General features: G+C 44.3%; 1 protein-coding gene across 1 annotated transcript in view; it reads right to left on the reverse strand.

Annotated features, from left to right (window-relative positions):
- The window catches only part of LOC126249133 (motor neuron and pancreas homeobox protein 1-like), a 348,670-nt gene that overhangs the window by 88,617 nt on the left and 235,173 nt on the right, over nt 1–24,880 (reverse strand). The window contains exon 2 of the mRNA XM_049950786.1: nt 3,470–3,636. Coding sequence (XP_049806743.1) covers nt 3,470–3,636 — 167 coding nt within the window. The remainder of the gene's footprint in view (nt 1–3,469; nt 3,637–24,880) is intronic.

Consider the following 24,880-nt stretch of genomic DNA (forward strand, 5'->3'; position numbering starts at 1 on the left):
GGGCTCATACTCCCAAGTTCTCTTTAAATTTGGATCGATTTTGTGATCACTGATATAACAGCAAATACCCTTTCAAACTATGATGAATCATTTTATTTCAGCCTCCTTTCTGGATGTTTGACTTTTTTGTCAGGCAGTTGTAATGAATCATCCTCCTCTAAAATTACCATTTATAATCTCGAATATCGCATAGTTTAAAATTATCTCAGCTGTTTTGTTAAATGAATTCATATGATTTCAGGCTAAAATGTATAAAAAAGAAATTAATGTGTTACTCTTCTTTTAAAAATATTTGAAATTACAAAATCTGCGGCATTCTTAAAATTCATATTATTAATTGCGCAATCTAACACTAATTATTAAATTCATTTCTGGATTAATTTATAAAATAAAGATATATTTTAGCGATTATTCGTCTTTTGTTTTGAACACTCTTTTGCTTTGTAAACTCTTTGAAATAATGTGGGTACCGCATAATGTAAGTAGCGGTTGGCATGCCTCTGATGGAAACGCACGCATTTTTCTAAACTTGTCAACAACAATGTAATTATTGGTTTTTTGAACGTGGAAATCGTAAAGTCAGTGTGATTTAGAAGAATGGGATAAAATAAAAAGATATTCATAGCAACAGGCAACCCTTCAACAGTTATTTTGTCATCATGAACCTAAGAAATCGATATTTCCAGCTGCAAGAAAGTACTCCTCCATAAGACTCCATCGACAACAACAACGCGATAATCAAGATAAGTAGAAAGTTCTTCTTTTGTAATCTTACTCCTGTCGTAATTTTCAAAAATTTGTGTAAATAATGAGAACTTTAATGGTGATGTGTGGGAGGGTAAGATTACACAGTGTAGTTCCGAAGGCCGCTCTCTGTTTCACGCTGTTCTGTGTCCGTTCACGGTGCGGAATTCCTGTAGCATCGCGTAGGCTAAGTCTACATATGCCCTAGAGGTTCGTATGGTCTCTTTTATCTCCTGGTACACTATACTACTAACACTGCAGAATTGTGAGAGGTTTGGAAATGTTCGTATTCTTTGCATCTGTCGCCAGCCAAAACTCGAAACTGAAAAAAAAAAAAAAAATTACCGTGTATATGGGTTACATCAAGTGGTTTAACAACATTAGACTCCACCTCCATTTTAGACAAGTCGATCAGTATAAATGCTTTTCTTGAAGGTATTTCATCTCGCTGCAAGACAATATCAGTCATGAGAGAGAAAGCTATCACCACCGACAAGATATCGTTGTATCTTTCTTTCTAATAATTCATAAAGAAAAATGACATTATTTTAATCTGCACACACCAGAAAGAAAAACTGACAGACAAATGAAGGGCACACTGAACATTTCTCAGGTGCCAGTCACGGGAATTGACCTCGATCCATCTGGTTCAGAGGCATCACTACACGTTGACTTTGTGGCGTGTATTGGACCTTATCACATTGCATCTTTTTATTGTAATGTCTCAAATTCCACAAACATGATACGTGGCACCTTTGTACAGTTAGTTATTAAATTATAAGTAATGTACAGTAGAGCATCGATTATCCATATACCGACCAACTGAAATATCGGTGAGCCGAAAGCATTACAGTCGGTAAATTGAAACACTGAAACACACAGGCTGCATTCGATAATCAAAAAGAAGTCTATAATTGCGCGACGCTTTAAGAGAATAAAAATTGTTAGTTACCTGCAAAAAGCAAAAGAAGTCACGGATTGAAACAATAATTTTTGCAGAGTGGTACGACACTGAACTTATCTCTGAAGTCAAAAAGCATCAGCCTGAAGCTGATATTTCTGTAAATATTTTGCTATTGATTGTTAACTCCCCAAGACATTCTTCAACTTGATAGTGAAAACGGAAGTTTTGACGTTGCTTTTTTTTCCTCCTAATGTTACTACAGTACTCCAACCGATGTACCACGGCGGTGTTGTAAGTTTGAAACGTTATTAGAGAAAGGCATTACTGCGTATGATAATGATCTGGGAAGAATATAAACAAACAATTGAGCAACTGTACAAAGTAATTGACTAGAAGAACGCTGTGTATACGACAGATGAAGCTTGGGCTACTGACAAGGACTCCGCGCTAACAATATCTTGCAATGAGCTCCTCTCTTCAGACGGTTCTATCACAGCACCTGACAACCCACCGAGCAGCCAATTTGTATCTAACTGGCTGGGCCAATTAAAGAATCTTCAAGATTAGAAGAACGCGATCAGGAAAAGGTTCAAGGCTGGTTCGAATGTGACATTGATGACCGTGGCTATAAAATATTGACAGAGGATGAAATAACTGGACCAAGACCACTGCGGTACCAAGTACCTAGAGACAACGACCATTCTGTACAGAGAGCATCTAGTGATGACGCATTCCACTGCGATGAGGCGACTATGAAGTGCTTACAACAACAAGAATAAGATGCTGTCCAGTCGCTGTCTTTAAAACAACTACGAGATTTAGCACCAAAAAACGAATCTCTGCTATGACAAATTTTGTATTTTCTTTCATCTACATCTACATCTACATTTATACTCCGGAAGCCACCCAACGGTGTGTGGCGGAGGGCACTTTACGTGCCACTGTCATTACCTCCCTGTCCTGTTCCAGTTGCGTACGGTTCGCGGGAAGAACGACTGCCGGAAAGCCTCCGCGCACGCTCGATCTCTCTAATTTTACATTCATTACCTCCTCGGGTGGTATAAGTAAGGGGAAGCAATATATTCGATACTTCATCCAGAAACGCACCCTCTCGAAACCTGGACAGCAAGCTACATCGCGATGCAGAGCGCCTCTCTTGCAGAGTCTGCCACTTGAGTTTGCTAAACATCTCCGTAACGCTATCACGCTTACCAAATAACCCTGTGACGAAAGGCGCCGCTCTTCTTTAGATCTTCTCTATCTCGTCTGTCAACCCGACCTGGTACGGATCCCACACCGATGAGCAATACTCAAGTATAGGTCGAACGAGTGTTTTGTAAGCCACCTCCTTTGTTGAGGGACTTCATTTTCTAAGGACTCTCCCAATGAATCTCAACCTGGCACCCGCCTTACCAACAATTAATTTTATATGATCTTTCCACTTCAAATCGTTCCGTACGCATACTCCCAGATATTTTACAGAAGTAACTGCTACCAGTGTTTGTTCCGCTACCATATGATCATACAATAAAGGATCCTTCTTTCTATGTATTCGCAATACATTACATTTGTAATGTAAGCTGTAGCCCCGATTTAAAAGCCAAACTGAACTTTTCTAGCAGGACTGTGTAGTCAGTTCACTTTGTTATTTGTAAGACATATGACGAAAAAGTACGTTTGGTTCAGTGTTTCTTCGTTTTATATTCCTATGATTGAAGTCATGGGTTTTCCTAATAATCTACCATCAGAACACCTCACATCCATTTGTTTCGGATAATCGATGCTCTGTGTGTGCTGAGGCATCCTGGTGAGTGGACTGACCTGCGTCTCGGTGAGCATGAGGTTGGTCGCGACCTCGAAGCGCTTGGGCCTGGACAGGTACTTGTTCTGGCGGAACTGCTTCTCCAGCTCCAGCAGCTGCTGCGACGTGAAGGCGGTGCGCGGCCGGCGCGTCTTCCCCAGCAGTGCGTGCTGCGGCCCGCCGCATCCTACGCACACCAACACACACGCACTCGCTCAGCCGCCGCCACCGCCTCGCAAACTGGCACATGCTTTACACCCTCGGCAAACTAACATACAGGCATATCAGGTAATTACAGTTCCATTTGTACTACACGGGGATAATCGTAAAGTTTTAATTTTCATCAAAATTGGACGTACTCGTCTTGATGGAGTTACTGCAATCGTTACTCATAAAAAAGTGTCCAGAATAAGTCTCCAGATCCCTTGCCTTTATTTCCATATGACTGTTGTCGGGCCAGTTGCCCTTCTTCAAATCTATTGCGAAATATTATATAATAATCAAAATGGGTTCAAATTACAAATGGTTTAAAAAATAAGTTTATAAAGCTTCAAGATCCTTAAGAATTTACTTATAATACAAATCTCTGCAACATATAATTTGTTATAGTTACAAAGTAACCTGTCGATTTTGGACTGAGAGTTCACTGTCATAACTATCCATGCATTAGCCTGCTGCGTTTTTTAATATATATATATATATATATATATATATATATATATATATATATATATATATATATATATATATATATATATATTTGAAACCTGATTGGTGCAACACCTACAGCTCTGAAAAGCACCCTCTACCTCTGCAATTCATAAGAAATGCTGATAAGTGTAGCGTAAATCACTGACGTCGAATTTAATAACATTAAAATATTTTAAAAGAATTTTATAGAACAATTATCAAAATTTTGTAAATAATTATTTCATAGCGATCCTAACTGGTGCAAAGTTTATAGCACTCGGAAGTACACTCTGTTGACTGACATAATACGTAAAAGATGTTCCTATATGTAACAAATGAAATGTAGATGAGGATATTATTATAAAAATTTTAAAAGAGCTTTAAAATAACCAAAAATATTTTCTCCTCCTTCCGTTTGGCGATCATAGAGCCAGCAGCACTCGAGAGTGCGCTATGTTGTATCACAGGTATGTTGTATGAGGAATACGAGGTTTGAAACTATAGTAGTGGCAACTGTTTTTTTACAACGTATACAAAATAGCCACATATTTCAAAGTTTTACTCTTCTTGAAAGTATAAAAATGGTTCAAATGGCTCTTGGCACTGAGCAATATGGGACTTAACAGCTGAGGTCATCAGTCCAGTAGAACTTAGAACTACTTAAACCTAGCTAACCTAAGGACATCACACACATCCATGCCCAACGCAGGATTCGAACCTGCGACCGTAGCGGTCGCACGGTTCCGGACTGAAGCACCTAGAACCGCTCGGCCACACCGGCCGGCATTGAAAGTATATAACCCGTTGTTAGCGATGTGGAAGTCGTAGGATACCCTTATAAGCGCCTATTGTGTTGATAGTTACGAATGGAGCGGCGTATTGCCCAGCGAATCTCTGTAACAGTTCTAAAGCGAATGCCATGAGGAGCTTCCTTCATCTTAGGCATCAAGTGCACTCACGAGGGCTTAAATCCGTGGAGTGTGGTGGATGGTACAGCACTTCCCAGCCCCATCTATCGAACAAATGAGTCACAACTTGCGCCATATGCACCCGAGCATTGTCCTGCAGAATTATGGGTGGTTTCTGAAGGAAATTTCACCGTTTCGTGCTCTAAGTTGGTCGTAGGCAGTATTCCAAAAACACGTTATATGTAATAAATGTTCTCTGAATGCAAATTCCATGTCATGAAACGCTTTCACTTTGTAAATTTCCACTGCCACATCATGTAAAATATTGCAATATCTGTGTGAGAGAAATTCTTTGACACTCTTGTATTTGCGATATCGCCATCTCTGTATAAGTTTCCCATGTGGCAAAAACTTTTAGGTGCGCGTTGTGTGGTGCTTTACACCATGTGGCTATATATGCATCAAATAAGTGCTTTATATAACCTGCACACAAGCAAACAAAATGAATGAAGCGGGATTTTCGACGTAAGTAAATATAACTACAATAACTCAACCTTAATATTGGTTGTCAATGTATTCTGTCAAATAGTTGCATTCAAATATATCGTTTCTGACATCGTTGTTTGCTATAGGGCACCACTACACCTAGAGGCCTTCACTACAAGGGGTAATAAAGAACAGGAACTTGGGTAAAAATAAAAGAATGTGTATTTAGACATGAAAAGCCGTCTGAAGACGAACGTGCCGGTTCTGAACCGGTAACGGTGACATTTTTGTAAATAAATAGCGTTTACAATAGCGACTGGTTGCTGTTTTCTTCTTTGTAAGAATCAACCTGTATTTTGTATACAGCCACGACCTCAAAATGTCAGTTTTCGACAAAATAGCATAGACTACAAAACGTAATCTTTCACTACTAGGTTTACAAATTTTCTTCCTTTCCTCGAGTTAATCGGGACGACTGATAGGCTAACAGCTGCACAACTGTAAAGCGATGTCGAGCCTGGGCCATGAATTGCGCAAGAACTGTAAGCATTTCCTGTTGCACTGTAAATAAGACGTAAGCGCCACAACGGTTTTAGATTAATATTGCTTCTTGAATCCTGTGTTCTTTAGTTTTCTGTCGGCTTGATTTGTCATCGGACCCTTGATCTTGACAGAATTGGTAGAAAGCGTTACTGTGAAGGTACACATACCACGGTAATAAAGTTCCTAACCATATGCCACAGTGACATGTTCCTTATCAAACTCCTATTCTTACTTCTCTATATAATTAAGTCAGTAACAAACAAAAAAAATGACGAGAAAAGTCTCTTGCAATCAGAACAGTTCCTGCTATACACTGTAATTATTATACTTCAAGTTCATAGGAAAGGCCTTACGGCGTTGTTTACATTGCAGTAGCATTTGGCTCTGAGCACTATGGAACTTAACATCTGAGGTCATCAGTCCCCTAGAACTTAGAACTACTTAAACCTAAGTAACCTAAGGACATCACATACATCCATGCCCGAGGCAGGATTCGAACCTGAACCGTAGCGGTCGCAGTAGCATTTACACGTTTCCGGTCGCCGTAAAATATTACATGTTTTAGCCTGTTCTTCTTCTTTTACTTGTGCCTTTCCGTCGTATTGGCAGGTTCGGCATGGTTAGTTTGAAGGGGTTGCCGGATGCCCTTCCTGCCGCCACCCCCGGGACGGAAACATTGTACCCCAGCTGTCTGCGTCTAGTGTAAATCATGAAATAGTCTGCGAGTCGTGTAACTCAGGCGGGACGTAGGGACCAGCCCGGTATTCACCTAGGGGTATGTAGAAAACCGCCTAAAAACTACATCTAGGCTGGCCGGCACACCGGCCCTCGTCATTAATCCACCGGGCGGATTTGATCCGTGGCCGGAGCGCCTACCCGAGTCCTGGAAGCAGCGCATTAGCGCTCTCGTCTACGCTGGCGGGTCAATGTTGTAGTCTATTATTTCATCCAAAACTAACGTGATCAACAGTTATTAGTGTTCATGCAAACTTTCCGCTCTCCGATTCGTGACTGTGTACACCGCGCTCGCCTGCGGCTAACTCAGCAGACTTCCTCAGACCAACTAGGGCGCGCCTAGTCGACAGGCTCCTATACTCGAATGATGGGGCATTCCGCGCCACCTGTGGGCTGCAACGGCAGAGACGAGTAAGGGCAAGATTCGATATGTAGGAAGTATATCGACGTCTGTATCAATACAGACTTCAGTTCGGCATGTTTTTGGGACTTGCGCTAGTGGTTTGTATGATGAAGGAAAAAGATGGCACTCTTTAAATATAAGTGACTGATTACAGTACCCGAAATCCGCGCAGTTGTTCACGTCTGTGAAAGCTCATGGCTCCCTCTAGTATCAAACTGACTGAAGTGGTGCCGTGATCAGACACTGGAAGCACGTTCAGGAGCACGGTGGTTAAATCTCAGTCTGTCCTTCTACGATTGGGTTCTCCGTGATTTTCCTAAATCGCTTGTCGCAAATGCCGGGATACGCCTTTTGGAATGGCCGACTCGCTTCACATCTTTCCACAGTACGAGAATATGCTCTATCTCTACTAAAATAGTCGTCGACGGGACGTTAAACACTAATCTCCTCTTTCTTCTCGTATCAACACCATTGTTTATGTAGTAGAACTCGAACGATCTGTTTTACGATCGCTCTAAAACAACGAAGTGTTTTGTTACAGAAAATCCATGAATACGCCGTGAAAGTCTGCTTCAGAAAACGTCGTCATATATAACTTACTTACCTTTGGTTAAAGTTTTGTACAGAGTGTGACTTCTACTTTCTTATTGCACTTCGGGTCTTATCAACGAATGAGAGTCGTGATGATGTGGTGTGCGCTGAATATCAAAAGTAATAATAATTAGAATAACTGCCAGAGACTTAACAGCAACTGCTACGTCTAGGAACTTGTAGAGCTCTAATTTACATCAATATTTCAACACATTCTATGGTGTATATTTCAACGCGACAACTTCATGTGCAAACTTTTGAAACTCATTCACTAGTTCTCACATATAGACTTCTCCAAGGCTAATTTGAGGGTTAAGGTCACTTGATAATTGACCTAAAAGTAGTTATAAGACGTCGGTGACTGCGCAGTTTCAAGTCTGGTGGAAAGAGAATTAGCAAGTAATAATGTAGAAACATTCCTAATGGTTAGGTTCCTATAAAATATACTTTGTATGGAAAAAGTGTGGATGTATTTTTCTTACTTTTAAATCGGTTATTTGTTTTCAGAGTACTCATGTGTGTCGTATATTTGTTGCTTTACTGGGGATTTTTCGGTGGTGCTGCATTTTTTTCTGTCTAGGATTTTATTTCTCTGGACAGTGAGTAAACGCGACAACACAACAGTCGTAATGCACTGTCATTATAATTGACATCGATATGTGAATTCTACAGCACGAAAATCTTTGCGAACGAACGAGGGCTTGCTGTAAAGTAATGCCTCCGAACATTTTTATTCTGTTCTCAATATTGGTTGAGGTATTGCGTCTCATGCATATTAGTCGGTCGACTTTCCCGGTTCGAATGGTTCAAATGGCTCTGAGCACTATGGGACTTAACATCTGTGGTCATCAGTCCCCTAGAACTTAGAACTACTTAAACCTAACTAACCTACGGACATCACACACATCCATGCCCGAGGCAGGATTAGAACCTGCGACCGTAGCAGTCGCGCGACTTTCCCGCTTCGCTGACGAAAGTTGCACTTTTCCTGGTTTTAACTCGTATCTTCAAGGAATTGGCGTGTTAATCTTGATCTGGCAGTGGCCGGATACCCTACCTGTCGTCACCACGTTCCCCCCGGGACAGAAATTTGTGTACCCCATCTATCTGCGCGTAGTTTTATCCTGTGTGAAAGTGTGAGAATGTTATGGAGATATCTGCGAATCGTGTAACTGAGGTGGAACATTGGTACCAGCCCGGTATTCACCTAGGCAAATGTGGGAAGCCGCCTAAAAACCACATCTAGGCTGGCCGACACACCGGCTGTCTTCGTTAATCCGCACGGCGGCATTGGTTTCCGGCGCGTCTCCCCGAATCCCGAAAGCGGTGTAGTAACGCGCGCCGCTATCCAGGTTGGTCACGTTGTGCACTTCGGACGGGTTTATTAGTAAACTTCCGCGTCCAGGAAGAGTCAAGCAACATACACTCCTGGAAATTGAAATAAGAACACCGTGAATTCATTGTCCCAGGAAGGGGAAACTTTATTGACACATTCCTGGGGTCAGATACATCACATGATCACACTGACAGAACCACAGGCACATAGACACAGGCAACAGAGCATGCACAATGTCGGCACTAGTACAGTGTATATCCACCTTTCGCAGCAATGCAGGCTGCTATTCTCCTATGGAGACGATCGTAGAGATGCTGGATGTAGTCCTGTGGAACGGCTTGCCATGCCATTTCCACCTGGCGCCTCAGTTGGACCAGCGTTCGTGCTGGACGTTCAGACCACGTGAGACGACGCTTCATCCAGTCCAAAACATGCTCAATGGGGGACAGATCCGGAGATCTTGCTGGCCAGGGTAGTTGACTTACACCTTCTAGAGCACGTTGGGTGGCACGGGATACATGCGGACGTGCATTGTCCTGTTGGAACAGCAAGTTCCCTTGCCGGTCTAGGAATGGTAGAACGATGGGTTCGATGACGGTTTGGATGTACCGTGCACTATTCAGTGTTCCCTCGACGATCACCAGTCGTGTACGGCCAGTGTAGGAGATCGCTCCCCACACCATGATGCCGGGTGTTGGCCCTGTGTGCCTCGGTCGTATGCAGTCCTGATTGTGGCGCTCACCTGCACGGCGCCAAACACGCATATGACCATCATTGGCACCAAGGCAGAAGCGACTCTCATCGCTGAAGACGACACGTCTCCATTCGTCCCTCCATTCACGCCTGTCGCGACACCACTGGAGGCGGGCTGCACGATGTTGGGGCGTGAGTGGAAGACGGCTTAACGGTGTGCGGGACCGTAGCCCAGCTTCATGGAGACGGTTGCGAATGGTCCTCGCCGATACCCCAGGAGCAACAGTGTCCCTAATTTGCTGGGAAGTGGCGGTGCGGTCCCCTACGGCACTGCGTAGGATCCTACGGTCTTGGCGTGCATCCGTGCGTCGCTGCGGTCCGGTCCCAGGTCGACGGGCACGTGCACCTTCCGCCGACCACTGGCGACAACATCGATGTACTGTGGAGACCTAACGCCCCACGTGTTGAGCAATTCGGCGGTACGTCCACCCGGCCTCCCGCATGCCCACTATACGCCCTCGCTCAAAGTCCGTCAACTGCACATACGGTTCACGTCCACGCTGTCGCGGCATGCTACCAGTGTTAAAGACTGCGATGGAGCTCCGTATGCCACGGCAAACTGGCTGACACTGACGGCGGCGGTGCACAAATGCTGCGCAGCTAGCGCCATTTGATGGCCAACACCGCGGTTCCTGGTGTGTCCGCTGTGCCGTGCGTGTGATCATTGCTTGTACAGCCCTCTCGCAGTGTCCGGAGCAAGTATGGTGGGTCTGACACACCGGTGTCAATGTGTTCTTTTTTCCATTTCCAGGAGTGTATTATTTCATATCTCGCGATATGACCATGACAATAAAATCAGAAAAATTCGAGGCTATACAGACGCTTGCCGACAGTGATTCATCGCACTCAGAATAGGAAAAAGCGTGTTCCACTTTTCGAGAGTGCAGAAGTGAGACATTCTTCCAACTAAATATGCTAATAACTACGTTATTTTTTCGGAGATGAAGTGCGTAGGCAGCACCAGCGATGCTTGTTTAGTGTCACATTTGCACGTGTCACCTCCTACCGACGCAAAGTAATGGCTGCTGGCAGCGCGCCCGGTCGACAACTTTAGTAGGATTGTGAAAATATTTGCGCAACATTATAGCTTGACAGGAAAAATTAAACGTCTTCGGAGTGTAAGAAAGATCAACATCTACATTAACAGCAGCTGCGATGCCCACTAACGCATACGGAGCTATTTCATCTCTTCTGCGTTGCGAGTGTACAACCCGGCAGAGTCCCGTTGCATTACTGAGTGCCGACTCCTCCGATAGACCTGAACGTGCAGAACAACGCCTCTATTCCGGCACCTAGCTGCATTAAGTTTTCAAAGAGCCGGTCACCAAGGGACAGATTCTGAGAAACTTCTGCACTCTCAACTGCGCAGGTATTGAAGTGATTCTGATCGCATGAGGTGCGTAGTTCTTATGACACCAGACTTGCATTTCGCAGAACTCGTGTTCAGTATCCCATCCGGCCATCCAGATTTAAATTTTCCTTGGTTCCCCTAAACCGCTCTAGGCAAATGCGAGGATGATGACATTGAAAATGTCATGAACGATTTCATTCTTTATTCTCACCCAGTCCAGCTTTTGCTCCATCTCTAATGACCTCGTCACCGAGAGAACATTTTATCTTCCTTCTTAAGGCAGGTTCTATGAATTGTTTACCTTGCTTCTGTCCACAAACAGAATCTAAGATTTATGCTGACAACTAGTTGTCAAGTCACGATATTACGACACTTTTGGAAGTATCCGGAGTAGAGCTCCTTTGCAGCACACACAAGAGCTAGATAAACTGACAGTGGAGGACTCTGTTGGCGATAGGACCCCAGGGCTATCTGGAGCCATGGAATGCTTCCTGCAGTGTCTTCCACCGCTGTTGACCGATATACACTCCTGGAAATTGAAATAAGAACACCGTGAATTCATTGTCCCAGGAAGGGGAAACTTTATTGACACATTCCTGGGGTCAGATACATCACATGATCACACTGACAGAACCACAGGCACATAGACACAGGCAACAGAGCATGCACAATGTCGGCACTAGTACAGTGTATGTCCACCTTTCGCAGCAATGCAGGCTGCTATTCTCCCATGGAGACGATGGTAGAGATGCTGGATGTAGTCCTGTGGAACGGCTTGCCATGCCATTTCCACCTGGCGCCTCAGTTGGACCAGCGTTCGTGCTGGACGTGCAGACCGCGTGAGACGACGCTTCATCCAGTCCAAAACATGCTCAATGGGGGACAGATCCGGAGATCTTGCTGGCCAGGGTAGTTGACTTACACCTTCTAGAGCACGTTGGGTGGCACGGGATACATGCGGACGTGCATTGTCCTGTTGGAACAGCAAGTTCCCTTGCCGGTCCAGGAATGGTAGAACGATGGGTTCGATGACGGTTTGGATGTACCGTGCACTATTCAGTGTCCCCTCGACGATCACCAGTGGTGTACGGCCAGTGTAGGAGATCGCTCCCCACACCATGATGCCGGGTGTTGGCCCTGTGTGCCTCGGTCGTATGCAGTCCTGATTGTGGCGCTCACCTGCACGGCGCCAAACGCGCATACGACCATCATTGGCACCAAGGCAGAAGCGACTCTCATCGCTGAAGACGACACGTCTCCATTCGTCCCTCCATTCACGCCTGTCGCGACACCACTGGAGGCGGGCTGCACGATGTTGGGGCGTGAGCGGAAGACGGCCTAACGGTGTGCGGGACCGTAGCCCAGCTTCATGGAGACGGTTGCGAATGGTCCTCGCCGATACCCCAGGAGCAACAGTGTCCCTAATTTGCTGGGAAGTGGCGGTGCGGTCCCCTACGGCACTGCGTAGGATCCTACGGTCTTGGCGTGCATCCGTGCGTCGCTGCGGTCCGGTCCCAGGTCGACGGGCACGTGCACCTTCCGCCGACCACTGGCGACAACATCGATGTACTGTGGAGACCTCACGCCCCACGTGTTGAGCAATTCGGCGGTACGTCCACCCGGCCTCCCGCATGCCCACTATACGCCCTCGCTCAAAGTCCGTCAACTGCACATACGGTTCACGTCCACGCTGTCGCGGCATGCTACCAGTGTTAAAGACTGCGATGGAGCTCCGTATGCCACGGCAAACTGGCTGACACTGACGGCGGCGGTGCACAAATGCTGCGCAGCTAGCGCCATTAGACGGCCAACACCGCGGTTCCTGGTGTGTCCGCTGTGCCGTGCGTGTGATCATTGCTTGTACAGCCCTCTCGCAGTGTCCGGAGCAAGTATGGTGGGTCTGACACACCGGTGTCAATGTGTTCTTTTTTCCATTTCCAGGAGTGTATGTTCGAGTATTCACGCATCGGAAACGATGACCGACACGTTCACATAGTCGTTCAGCTGGGTCACGGATGTAGTTTGAAGTAGCAACGTGAGGCGTATTATCTTACTGAAGGATCCCGCTCTTCTTACGAAAGACACTCACAGTGTATGCGTGAATGTGATATCCAAGCAGGAATTTTTAATCCTATTGCTCGACAGTAGTCCCTGCATATATTAATGGTCCTACAGAATGCCGCAAAAACATTTCCCAGAATGTAACACCTGTTGGCCTCCACGAACCGTCTCAGCCGACTTTTACGTCTGATACCAGTGATACTTGCTGCTCTGCAGCTATCACGAATTGTATTCCCAGTCGTTCAATGACTCCTCATACGACACAACTTCACCTCAGAGGCACATAAACATTTTCCTAAGCTTTAACCCAGTCTCCCCTCCGCCACTGTGCTTGAAAGCTTATGGAAATAACTTTTTATATCCACGCTTTCTGCAGTTGGGTGGTATCCACGGCTGAGTATTCTTAGGTAACGTGGATTCATCCATCCGTTGTACATGACCATACCATATTAACTGTTTCTGTTCGATGTCAGTTGTTAAAGATCCTCCTACATCCATTCGTTATCGAACCTCTTCGTTACATACTTTCACTTTTCTGGATTTTCCTAGCGACTGTCTGAATGCACCCGTTTAGGTGGTCTCTAGCTTACTCTTCCCATATATGACTTACAAGCCGCAAAACCACGCTCCTGCTCTTGATACTACTTACAATATTGTTTCACGTTACCGAACAAAGTGATGCAGTAGTTAAGACATTGGATTATGTCCGGCCGTAGCGAGGTTCAAATCAACAACCAGCCATGCTAAATTATGTTTTCCGTTTTTCCCAGATTTTGTTCAGGTTAATGGCGGATTGGTCCTTAAACAAGGCCATTGCCGACTTCGGTCCTAAATATTATACAAAATAGCTAGTGCTCCGCCTACCGAGCAGGGCGTTCAACTTTCCTATCTCACATTAAGTAATCCTAGTATCTGTTTTCCGTGCCTCTGCAGCCATGGAACAGAAGAAGTTCCTACTGTTAATAGAAGGAAAATTAGACTTTATGCGTTGTCAGAGATGGAGGCAAATGCCTCTGAGTCTACCTCCGCATATGTGTTCCGCAAGTTACTGCACAGTCCGTAGCGGAGGGTAATCTGTAAAACACATGGACGTGCTGAAAAGAAATACCATTTTATGTGACAACTCTTAAAGCTTCTTAAATAAAACAAACGTTATTAACATTCTACACCTATATTTGCAGCCTTCTGCCACTAGAGGGCTCCGAATCGTCGCTTGTAACATGTCAGTGTGAACGTAACTATGTCGGTGCGCTAGAAATAACGTGCTTATAATCGAGTTTCGAATTCAGCATGATAATGCCAGACCACACACGAGCGCTGCGACATCTTTCACAATTCGACATCTTGGGTTCACTGTAGTCGATCATTCTCGGTACAGTCTCGACTTGGCCCCATCCGATTTTCATCTGTTTCCAAAACTTAAAGAACACCTTAGAGGACTTCAAAAAATGGTTCAAATGGCTCTGAGCACTATGGGACTCAACATATTAGGTCATAAGTCCCCTAGAACTTAGAACTACTTAAACCTAACTAACCTAAGGACATCACACACACCCATGCCCGAGGCAGGATTCGAACCTGCGACCGTAGCAGTCCCGCTAGAGGACTTCACCTTGATGGCGATGAAGCTGTGCAAACAGAGATGAGGCTGTGGCTCCGTCAACAATGTGAAACATTCTACAGTGACGGTATCAACAAACTGATCTGTCGTTGGGAGAAACGTGTTCGTTGTCATGGTGACTACAGTGAGAAATAAATATGTAGACACGAAAAATAAATATTTAGATTGTTAATAAAGTTCGTTTTATTTAAAAAGATTTAAGAGTTTTCACATAAAAAATTCGGAAGCGCTAGTTTTCAGCACGCCCTCGTAGATGTCAGTCTTCTTTCTGTAATATTCGCACACTGCACGTCGAAAAACTGAAAGCATGCGTCTTGATCAGTGTTATCTTATTATCGCGATCCCCGCCCGAGATAAACGATGTAGGCAGCAGAACTGTCTCACAGTACACTTCAAGCACCAATTTACAACATCTGTATTCCGAAGATTCCAATTTAAGTTCTCCAAGCATCTCCGTTACACTTTTCTAAAGACTTCAGAGACCCGTTACGATAATAGCAGCACATCGCTGAATTCTTTAGATATATCCTGTCAGGTCTGTTTGATATGACCTCAATATTGGAACAGTCCTTTATACTTTGTCTCACTAGTGTTCTGTATGCGTTTTATTCTCTTCACTGTCCCAGAACACTCTCAACATATCTAAATCTTCTACAGGCCTTCCCTCCTACTAATTTCACGTATTCAGTCAGTTTCATATATGTTCGTAGCTTTACCTCCATTAGGAGTTAACCAACAATCTTTTAAATGAATATTCCCATTGTCTTATCCGATTATCTTGAGTTTCTCCACATTTATAGAGAGCTGCCTTTCCGTACTGTGCCAACGGCCTTACCGCAATGGTAACACCGGTTCCCGTCAAACCTTTGAAGTTAAGTATTGTAGGGCTTGGCTAGCGCTTGCACGGTCACTGCCCGGGTCTGTCGAGGTCTGTTGACAAGCGGGGTGCACTCAACACTTGTAAGGCAAATTGAGGAGGTACTTCATTCAGAAGCAGTGGCACCCTTCACGAAAACTGACAACGGCCTGGAGAGCGGTGTGCTGACGACATGCCCTACTGTATCTGCATCCGATGGCATCTAAGGTCTGAGGATGACACGGCGGTCGGTCGGAACCGTTGGACCTTCAAGGCCTGTTCGGACGGTGTTTGTTTTCATTGTTTGCCTTTCAGTACTCCAAGTGGCACTAAGCTCTAAGTCCTTCCAGTGGCTTCCCGCTTTACATCACGTCAAGCGTCGCTTAGCATCGGTTACAGAAATCTGTGGCTTATGAGAAACTTCTCGGCCATTGCATCCCATTCTTTTTAGCTACTTACGAACAGTCATTGTGCTACCTGGACTGCTGGTAGCAATCTGAAACTGACGAGTGATTGCTTCCGCTGATCCCATGCTTACAAACACTCTCCACAATGCTCGACGATCCATGCCTGTCAATACGTGAGGTCTCACCAACAGTTGATGTGAGTTGATTTAGAAGGGTTGATGATGATGATGTCTGGTTTGTAGGGCGCTCTACTGCGCGGTCATCAGCGCCCGTACGAAGTCCCAAGTATTAGACAGTCCAATTTTTTACACAGACCAGTCGAGCCACTGTCACGAATTATGATGATGAGGACAACACAAACACCCAGTCCAAGATTTTAGAAGATTTCAAATGTCCCTGATTGATTCGTTCTTTGGTGACATCGAGTGACTAGTACACGTTCGAAGTCCTCTATCTCTCTTGACCGACCAACCCTGCTGTTACTGCTTACCTACTGACAGCGCAATACTCCTCGCCTTCTTTTATCCTGGCGCATCCGCCTCACGTGACATGCAGTGATCAATTCTCTTGTGTCTAGACAAGACAGCCTAGACACAATGAGAGGAAGCCGAAAGGCACGCGCTTAAACTCACGCAGGCTGGCGTGAGGTCTGAAACAGGATACGTAATGAATGCTATAAAGAAAAGTACGTAGCTTCTGGAATACTTAACTTTAATCCACATTTGTAGAACATCGCTCTTGATGATACATTAATAGAATCTCAATATCAATTGAATACGGCGCCTTGCTAGGTCGTAGCAAATGTAGCTGAAGGCTATGATAACTATCGTCTCGGCAAATGAGAGCGTATTTGTCAGTAATCCATCTCAGGCAAAGTCGGCTGTACAACTGGGGCGAGTGCCAGGACGTCTCTCTAGACCTGCCGTGTGGTGGCGCTCGGTCTGCTATCACTGACAGTGGCGACACGCGGGTCCGACGTATACTAACGGACCGCGGCCGATTTAAAGGCTACCACCTAGCAAGTGTGGTGTCTGGCGGTGACACCACAAATTCCGCATCACATTGGGGTGTCCGGACACTTTTGATCATATAGCGTATTTGCAAGGTGTAGCGTTTGAGAAAAGTGAGTTGTGTTATACACGAAATGGTTCAAATGACTCTAAGCACTATGGGACTTAACATCTGAGGTCATCAGTCGCCTAGACTTAGAACTACCTAACTAACCTAAGGACATCACACACATCCATGCCCGAGGCAGGATTCGAACCTGCGACCGTAGCAGTAGCGCGGTTCCGGACTGAAGCGCCTAGAACCGCTCGGCAACATCTGTTACACACGGGTGGTGTTTTCTGAATCCGAGCTAACTGTTTGAGTTTCTGTGTCTACATCTATATTCAGGAAGCCACCTTGAGGTATGCGGCAGAGAGTGCTTCTAGTGCCTCTCTAAGTTTCCTCCTTTCCTGTTGATTTCTCGAATGATGCGTGTTAAGAACTATTTTGGTTGGCAGGAGAGCCAACACCGTGTTACTAGAAGGAGGCCGAAAGGCACGCGCTTTAGCTCACGCAGGCTGGCGTGAGGTCTGGAACAGGACAAGGAAATTAGAATTTTGAAAAACGGACGTAGCTGGTGGAATACATAACTTTAATCCGTTAATGGTGAACGTCGGTCTTGACGGCGCATGATTCAATATCAATAGTAACTGATAATGGCGCCTTGCTAGGTCGTAGCAAATGACGTAGCTGAAGGCAATGTTAAACTATCGTCTCGGCAAATGAGAGCGTATTTTGTCAGTGAACCATCGCTAGCAAAGTCGGTTGTACAACTGGGGCCAGTGCTAGGAAGTCTCTCTAGACCTGCCGTGTGGCGGCGTTCGGTCTGCAATCACTGATAGTGGCGACACGCGGGTCCGACGTGTACCAACGGACCGCGGCGGATTTAAAGGCTACCACCTAGCAAGTGTGGTGTCTGGCTGTGACACCACAAGAACGATTGTCAATAAACTCCGTATGAACTCTAATTTCTCTGACTTTCTCGTCGTGAAGATTTCTTAAGACGCATGTGTGAGGAAACAATGCGCCGACTGACTGATCTTGAATCGTAAGCTTACCGGAGTTTTAAAAGTCACACTGTCCGTGACACCCAACGTCTGTCTAGTATGCCTGGATTTCCGGAAGGCTTTTAATACTGTACCACACAAGCGGCTCGTAGTAAAATTGCGTGCTTATGGAATATCGTCTAAGTTATGTGACTGAATTTGCGATTTCCTGTCAGGGAGGTCACAGTTCATAGTAACTGACGGTAAGTCATCGAGCAAAACAGAAGTGATTTCAGGCGTTCTCCAAGGTAGTGTTATAGACCCTTTGCTGTTCCTTATCTATATAAACGATTTGGGAGACAATCTGAGCAGCCGTCTTCGGTTGTTTGCAGATGACGCTGTCGTTTATCGACTAATAAAGTCATCAGAGGATCAAAACAAACTGCAAAACGATTTAGAAAAAATATCTGAATGGTGCGAAAAGAGGCAGTTGGTTCTAAATAACGAAAAGTGTGAGGTCATCCACATGAGTGCTAAAAGGAACTCGTTAAACTTCGGTTATACCATAAATCAGTCTAATCTAAAAGCCGTAAATTAATCTAAATACCTAGGTATTGCAATTACGAACAACTAAGAACACATAGAAAATGTTGTGGGGAAGGCTAACCAAAGGCTGCGTTTTATTGGCAGGACACTTCGAAAATGTAACAGACCTACTAAGGAGACTGCCTACACTACGCTTGTCCATCCCCTTTTAGAATACAGCTGCGCGGTGTGGGACCCTTACCAGGTAGGACTGACGGAGTACATCGAAAAAGTTGAAAGAAAGGCAGCACGTTTTATATTATCGAGAAATATGTGAGAGAGTGTCCCAGAAATGATACAGGATTTGGACTGGAAATCATTAAAAGAAAGGCGTTTGCGTTGCGACGGAATCCTGTCACGAAATTCCAATCACCAACTTTCTCCTCCGAATGCGAAAATATTTTGTTGCCACCGACCTACATAGGGCGGAACGATCACCACGATAAAATAAGGGAAATCAGAGCTCGTACGGAAAGATACAGTGTGTTACAAAAAGGTACGGCCAAACTTTCAGGAAACATTCCTCACACACAAAGAAAGAAAATATGTTATGTGGATATGTGTCCGGAGACGCTTACTTTCCATGTTAGAGCTCATTTTATTACTTCTCTTCAAATCACATTAATCATGGAATGGAAACACACAGCAACAGAACGTACCAGCGTGACTTCAAACACTGTGTTACAGGAAATGTTCAAAATGTCCTCCGTTAGTGAGGATACTTTCATCCACCCTCCGTCGCATGGAATCCCTGATGCGCTGATGCAACCCTGGAGAATGGCGTATTGTATCACAGCCGTCCACAATACGAGCACGAAGAGTCTCTACATTTGGTACCGGGGTTGCGTAGACAAGAGCTTTCAAATGCCCCCGTAAATGAAAGTCAAGAGGGTTGAGGTCAGGAGAGCGTGGAGGTCACGGAATTGGTCCGCCTCTACCAATCCATCGGTGACCGAATCTGTTGTTGAGAAGCGTACGAACACTTCGACTGAAATGTGCAGGAGCTCCATCGTGCATGAACCACATGTTGTGTCGCACTTGTAAAGGCACATGTTCTAGCAGCACAGGTAGAGTATCCCGTATGAAATCATGATAACGTGCTCCATTGAGCGTAGGTGGAAGAACATAGGGCCCAACCAAGACATCACCAACAATGCCTGCCCAAACGTTCACAGAAAATCTGTGTTGATGACGTGATTGCACAATTGCGTGCGGATTCTCGTCAGCCCATACATGTTGATTGTGAAAATTTACAATTTGATCATCAGAATCGAGAAAGTACAGTACATACTGACGAAACTAAAATGAGCTCTAACATGGAAATTAAGCGTTTCCGGACACATGTCCACATAACATCTTTTCTTTATTTTAGTGTGAGGAATGTTTCCTGAAAGTTTGGCCGTACCTTTTTGTAACACCCTGTATAGGTGTTCATTCTTTCCGCGCGGTATACGAGATTGGAATAATAGAGAATTGTGAAGGTGGTTCGATGAACCCTCTGCCAGGCACTTAAATGTGATTTGCAGAGTATCCATGTAGATGTAGAGTGACCTCCGTCCTCTTCCAGTCATACTGAACCACCACAGATACTAGAGCTTTTATTAAAGTTCTTATATAACTACAACTTGGATCTGGGAATCCGAAACGACTAAAGCGCGCGTGAGTCTCCCGCGACCTTGCTTAGGCACTTCGAGCGGCGTTTACCGTCAGCAATTGTGTTGTCCCACCATGAGGGAGCTCTCAGCTGGCGGTGTGAAAGTGCGGTGCGGTGAGAGAAGGCCATAAAAAGCTGCGGCCATCTGCGGCGCGTGGCGGCCGCTTAGCCCCGCAATATGCTGCTAATTGAAAGGACTCCATTAAGGCAGCGCAGAGGGCGAGGGCGCGGATGGGACGGCGCTTAGCAGCTAGTTCTATAGTTCTAGTCCCCCAGTCCGCAACGACACTTCAGCGCATTTGCTCGCCTTCTGCCACCCGGCCGAGCTGCGTGGCTCACGCACTGCCTCGACCCGTCGAGTTAGGTAACGTTAACGCGGCGCTCCACGAGTTTTGTGACGTCACTTCCTGCTGTTTCGTGTCGAGGCGCCTTTTCGTCACATGAAACACAAAATAAGTTCTGTGAGATTTCGGCAAAGCGTTGTAATGTTGTTGCATTAATTTGTTCTGAAAGCGGTGCTGATATTCAAGACCATAAAATTGGGTTAAAAGCTGTGAGCTATCTGAGAAAGTTAACCTTGCACTACTGCGCAACTGTTTCACCAGGTATCCAGTCTAGCTTACCAAATTCCCAACCAGACTAACATTAATCATAATCTTTTAGTACTCATCTTACGATAACCGGTGATATATATATAAAAAGACAATTTAAATAAAAAGAAATAAATCAGTTTATATTTGGACGTTTATTTTAACACTGATCATTGTTCCGTTAAAATTTCAGCATATCAAACTTGATTCATAACTAAACTGGTGCCTTATTTATGATTGTGAAAATGTGAGTTTGTAATCTTACGGAAGACATCAAATAGGGAGCCAAGATTGGGAGACTACATACAACACTGCATTCATAACACAACACACGAAGAACGTTGAAACATATCCAAGAGGAAATTAACCACAACCAACCGATTCAATTTTCACCCAAAGAAGTTACGTTCGTAGCGCAATCCTGTCCGTCATGAAATTACCACACACTGGTATACTAAATTCATACTAACTCTCTGTGAAATCTTCTCAAAAAGAATAGCTGAGGGCTACTTTGATGCTTACACCACATGCTTCACGTGGCCAACTTGGTTTATACAAAGAGTGTAACTCCACAATAATTTTGATAATTAAAATAAATTACTTCGAAACGCAATTTACAAAAGAAAAACCTCGAACTGGTTACTATCGTCTTACTATTAACCTGATGGGTCAAACAATTGTATAAGCACGTGCTACTGGTCTCACAAAGTACACCCCACGTGGGTTGAACATAAAGAAAAGTTGCTGTATTGAAAAATATTGTCAAGAAGAGACGTTATAATCTCACGCACATTCGCATTTAAGATTGATGATCTTAATTAGAGTTACTGATCAACACGTGGTTCCACTTTACTCACAAAGTAGTGACAAAGCAACTACCGGAAGATATTCTGAACTTCACACTCGAATTACACTGCGTTGCAATGTAAGATAACATTAGATATTTTAGAGCTAAACCTGAAATAAAGGTGATTAAATTTTCAGTTAGGCTGAACTTAAGAATCCATTGTCCTATGGACTTAGCAGACACGCGCTCAGCCGAAGATCTTACCACTTCAGACGCTCGCCGCGGACAGACTGCCTGGGCCCCTACCGAGGGTGCTTAACAGATACCAACGGAAGTGACCACAGAGGCAGCTTCCTATACCAACATGACAAGGGACGGACAGGACCATACTAAGAATAGAAAGCGTAGCTACCTGTTCCGACGTTGGTCCTACTGTTCTCTAGCAGACAGGCTTGTCTGCTACCATCAAGCATGCAACTAGAAATACATTTGCTCATTCATCCTTTCACACAGAAGGGACAGGGGATGACAGTGTCTTATCATATACAGTATATAAAAGAAAGCGGATGTAGGTTCCGTATGAGACTGTGTGACATGAATTACATGTAAACTGTGTTTTAAAGTGTAGTAGTGTGACAGATCGTTCTTGTTTATGTGTAAAAGTAACACGTTCCACTACTCAGTCTCCTCCCAGATGGAGTCAGAAACACCACAGTAAATTTAGAAGAGGAGTTTATGCCGTAAATGACAACATATTTAAGAAATTAACATGAAAGGAATCCAACAGAGACCTTTCAGCGTCACTTAAAGAACGAACCTATAAGAAGCTAGAACGCTCCCTACACCACAAGCAGAACATGGGAAACGCCACATTGTATTTGTAGTGTTCATTAGAAGCTCATATTATGTGGGTTTTATGTCTTACACAGTATGAATGTATGCTGTTTCTAAGGACCAGCACACTGAATGTCTCGAGAAAGCGTCGTTACTGCTACGATTTATTGTAATAAAATTACGAGAAACGTCACTTTGGTGGTTAAAGAATTTTCGTTTTTAGTTATTTTCGTGTTGTAACTCGCATGTTAAGAAAATAAGCTGGTTTAAGACAACAGCGGACTGAAGATTCATGAAAAACATGTCGTTCTCTTTAGGATGAGTTATAATAAAATGTCAATTAATAACATACCGGTGAGTAACACTGTCAGCAGACCGTAACATAGAATACAAGGTCGAGTATAGGATAGTTAACGGAGGGGGGTGGTAGGGGGGGGGTAGGGGGTTGGTATGAAATAGCATGGTTCTAATGTAGAAGGGTTCGCGTCCCTCTGTATCCATTTTTTTCAGTTACGCGTTTTCTAAAACGATGTGGGACTTTCTGATAAAATTAACAGAAATAACTTCTGCGATATTTGAAGTTATGTAAGCATAAGCCCGCTCGTTGTCAAAAGTGAGTTTCTTCGAATTTGTGAACTTTTATACGCCGATGTCCTTACTGACTGGACATGTATCCTTCCATTTTGTCATATTACATGTTCAGGAATAATGAAGTTTTTATTTACGTATACGACAGATAGAACGACACGGCTAGCATATGAACAATGGAGGAAATGTGTGCTTTAGTAGAGCTAAAGTAGGAAACTTGAGCCTGTCCATTTTCGTGAACAAACTATACGGCTTGCAAGCTACATAAAGCCTACAACTGCCGCTGGAGAGCGCTGAGAGCGCAGAAACACGTTAATCTGCACGTCCCGTGTGTCAACACTGTTGGGTCTCGTGACTTTGGATATCCCGTCCGCGTGTACGTCAAAGTAAGCTGACTCGCCCGGTGTGACGACTAGTCAACGCCTCTGAAGGATGCCGTTCAAATATCCGTACGTGCGTCATTATTAGCGTTTATTAAGCTGTTTGAGACTAAGAATGAATTTGCCTCAGATTGCAGTTAAATGAACTTCCATTTTACATTAACACTAGCGACCCGCTCCTGGCTTCGAATCGGTAGCGCTAATTATCTACGGTCGAACGACATGTCCGGCGTTGAGGTTGTGAACTGTATAGATAAACCTTCCTGGTGAATCAATCTATCTATTAGTGAAACCAGTATCAAATTGTCTACAGTAGTTTCTGGAATTAGCCCGAACATACAGACAAAAAAAATGCGGCGCAGGACTTTATATAAATGTATAGACGATGGATTTCGAAACTTCTAGCCCCATCCTCAGATGCACCTACTACTAATACATCAAATCGACGTATGGTATGTTTGTATTAGGACCACGTCTTGCTATCGTCAACTGTCCTGTCAAACCAGGGACTCCACAGCACCACTCACGAAGCGCTACCCTCAGTATTCAGCTGCAGAACTGGTGTCCTTTCATGAGCGGTGCTGTGGATCAACGGTTTGACTGTGCACATTACATATTCTGATGAGTATGCTTCGAATACTCCCTTCTCCCGAGATTCCAGCAACCATGTGCACAGGTCTGAACACGTATGTTCCCGGTTTGACGATCCCCTGTCGCACATCGACTGTCCCATACTAGAAACCGTTCTTAATCATGTGCAAAATGTCTGGTCTATCAGGAATGACAGATGAAACGTAGCAATCAACATACCCGCAATTCTGTAGCTCTATGGAATGTAAACATCAATGAATGGATTCATCTGCATCTAAATGACTACTCTTACAATTTTACTTGAAACGACGAAGATTTTCGGGCTTATTATTTCCTGACTGTATCATACTTACATATGTTGGCGCGACGAGGTAGGATAAGCGTTTATGCTCAGGTATGAGAACATGCTATTTACATATAAATTACGATTTGTGATTACTCTTTTTTGTAACTTTAGTGCCCTTTGAATGTAGCCATATTCAACGGATGATGCTTCTATTCTATTTTTTAGGTCTTAAAGATGCTGATCATACACTGAAATTATTCACCTATTGTATAAGATTGTAGTCCCAAACTGGAATAGATATGAGGGGCGTTCAGCAAGTAATGCAACACTTTTTTTGTGAAAGCAGGATGGTTTTATTG

The sequence above is a fragment of the Schistocerca nitens genome, chromosome 3 (genome assembly GCF_023898315.1).
Source record: "Schistocerca nitens isolate TAMUIC-IGC-003100 chromosome 3, iqSchNite1.1, whole genome shotgun sequence".
Lineage (NCBI taxonomy): Eukaryota > Metazoa > Arthropoda > Insecta > Orthoptera > Acrididae > Schistocerca > Schistocerca nitens.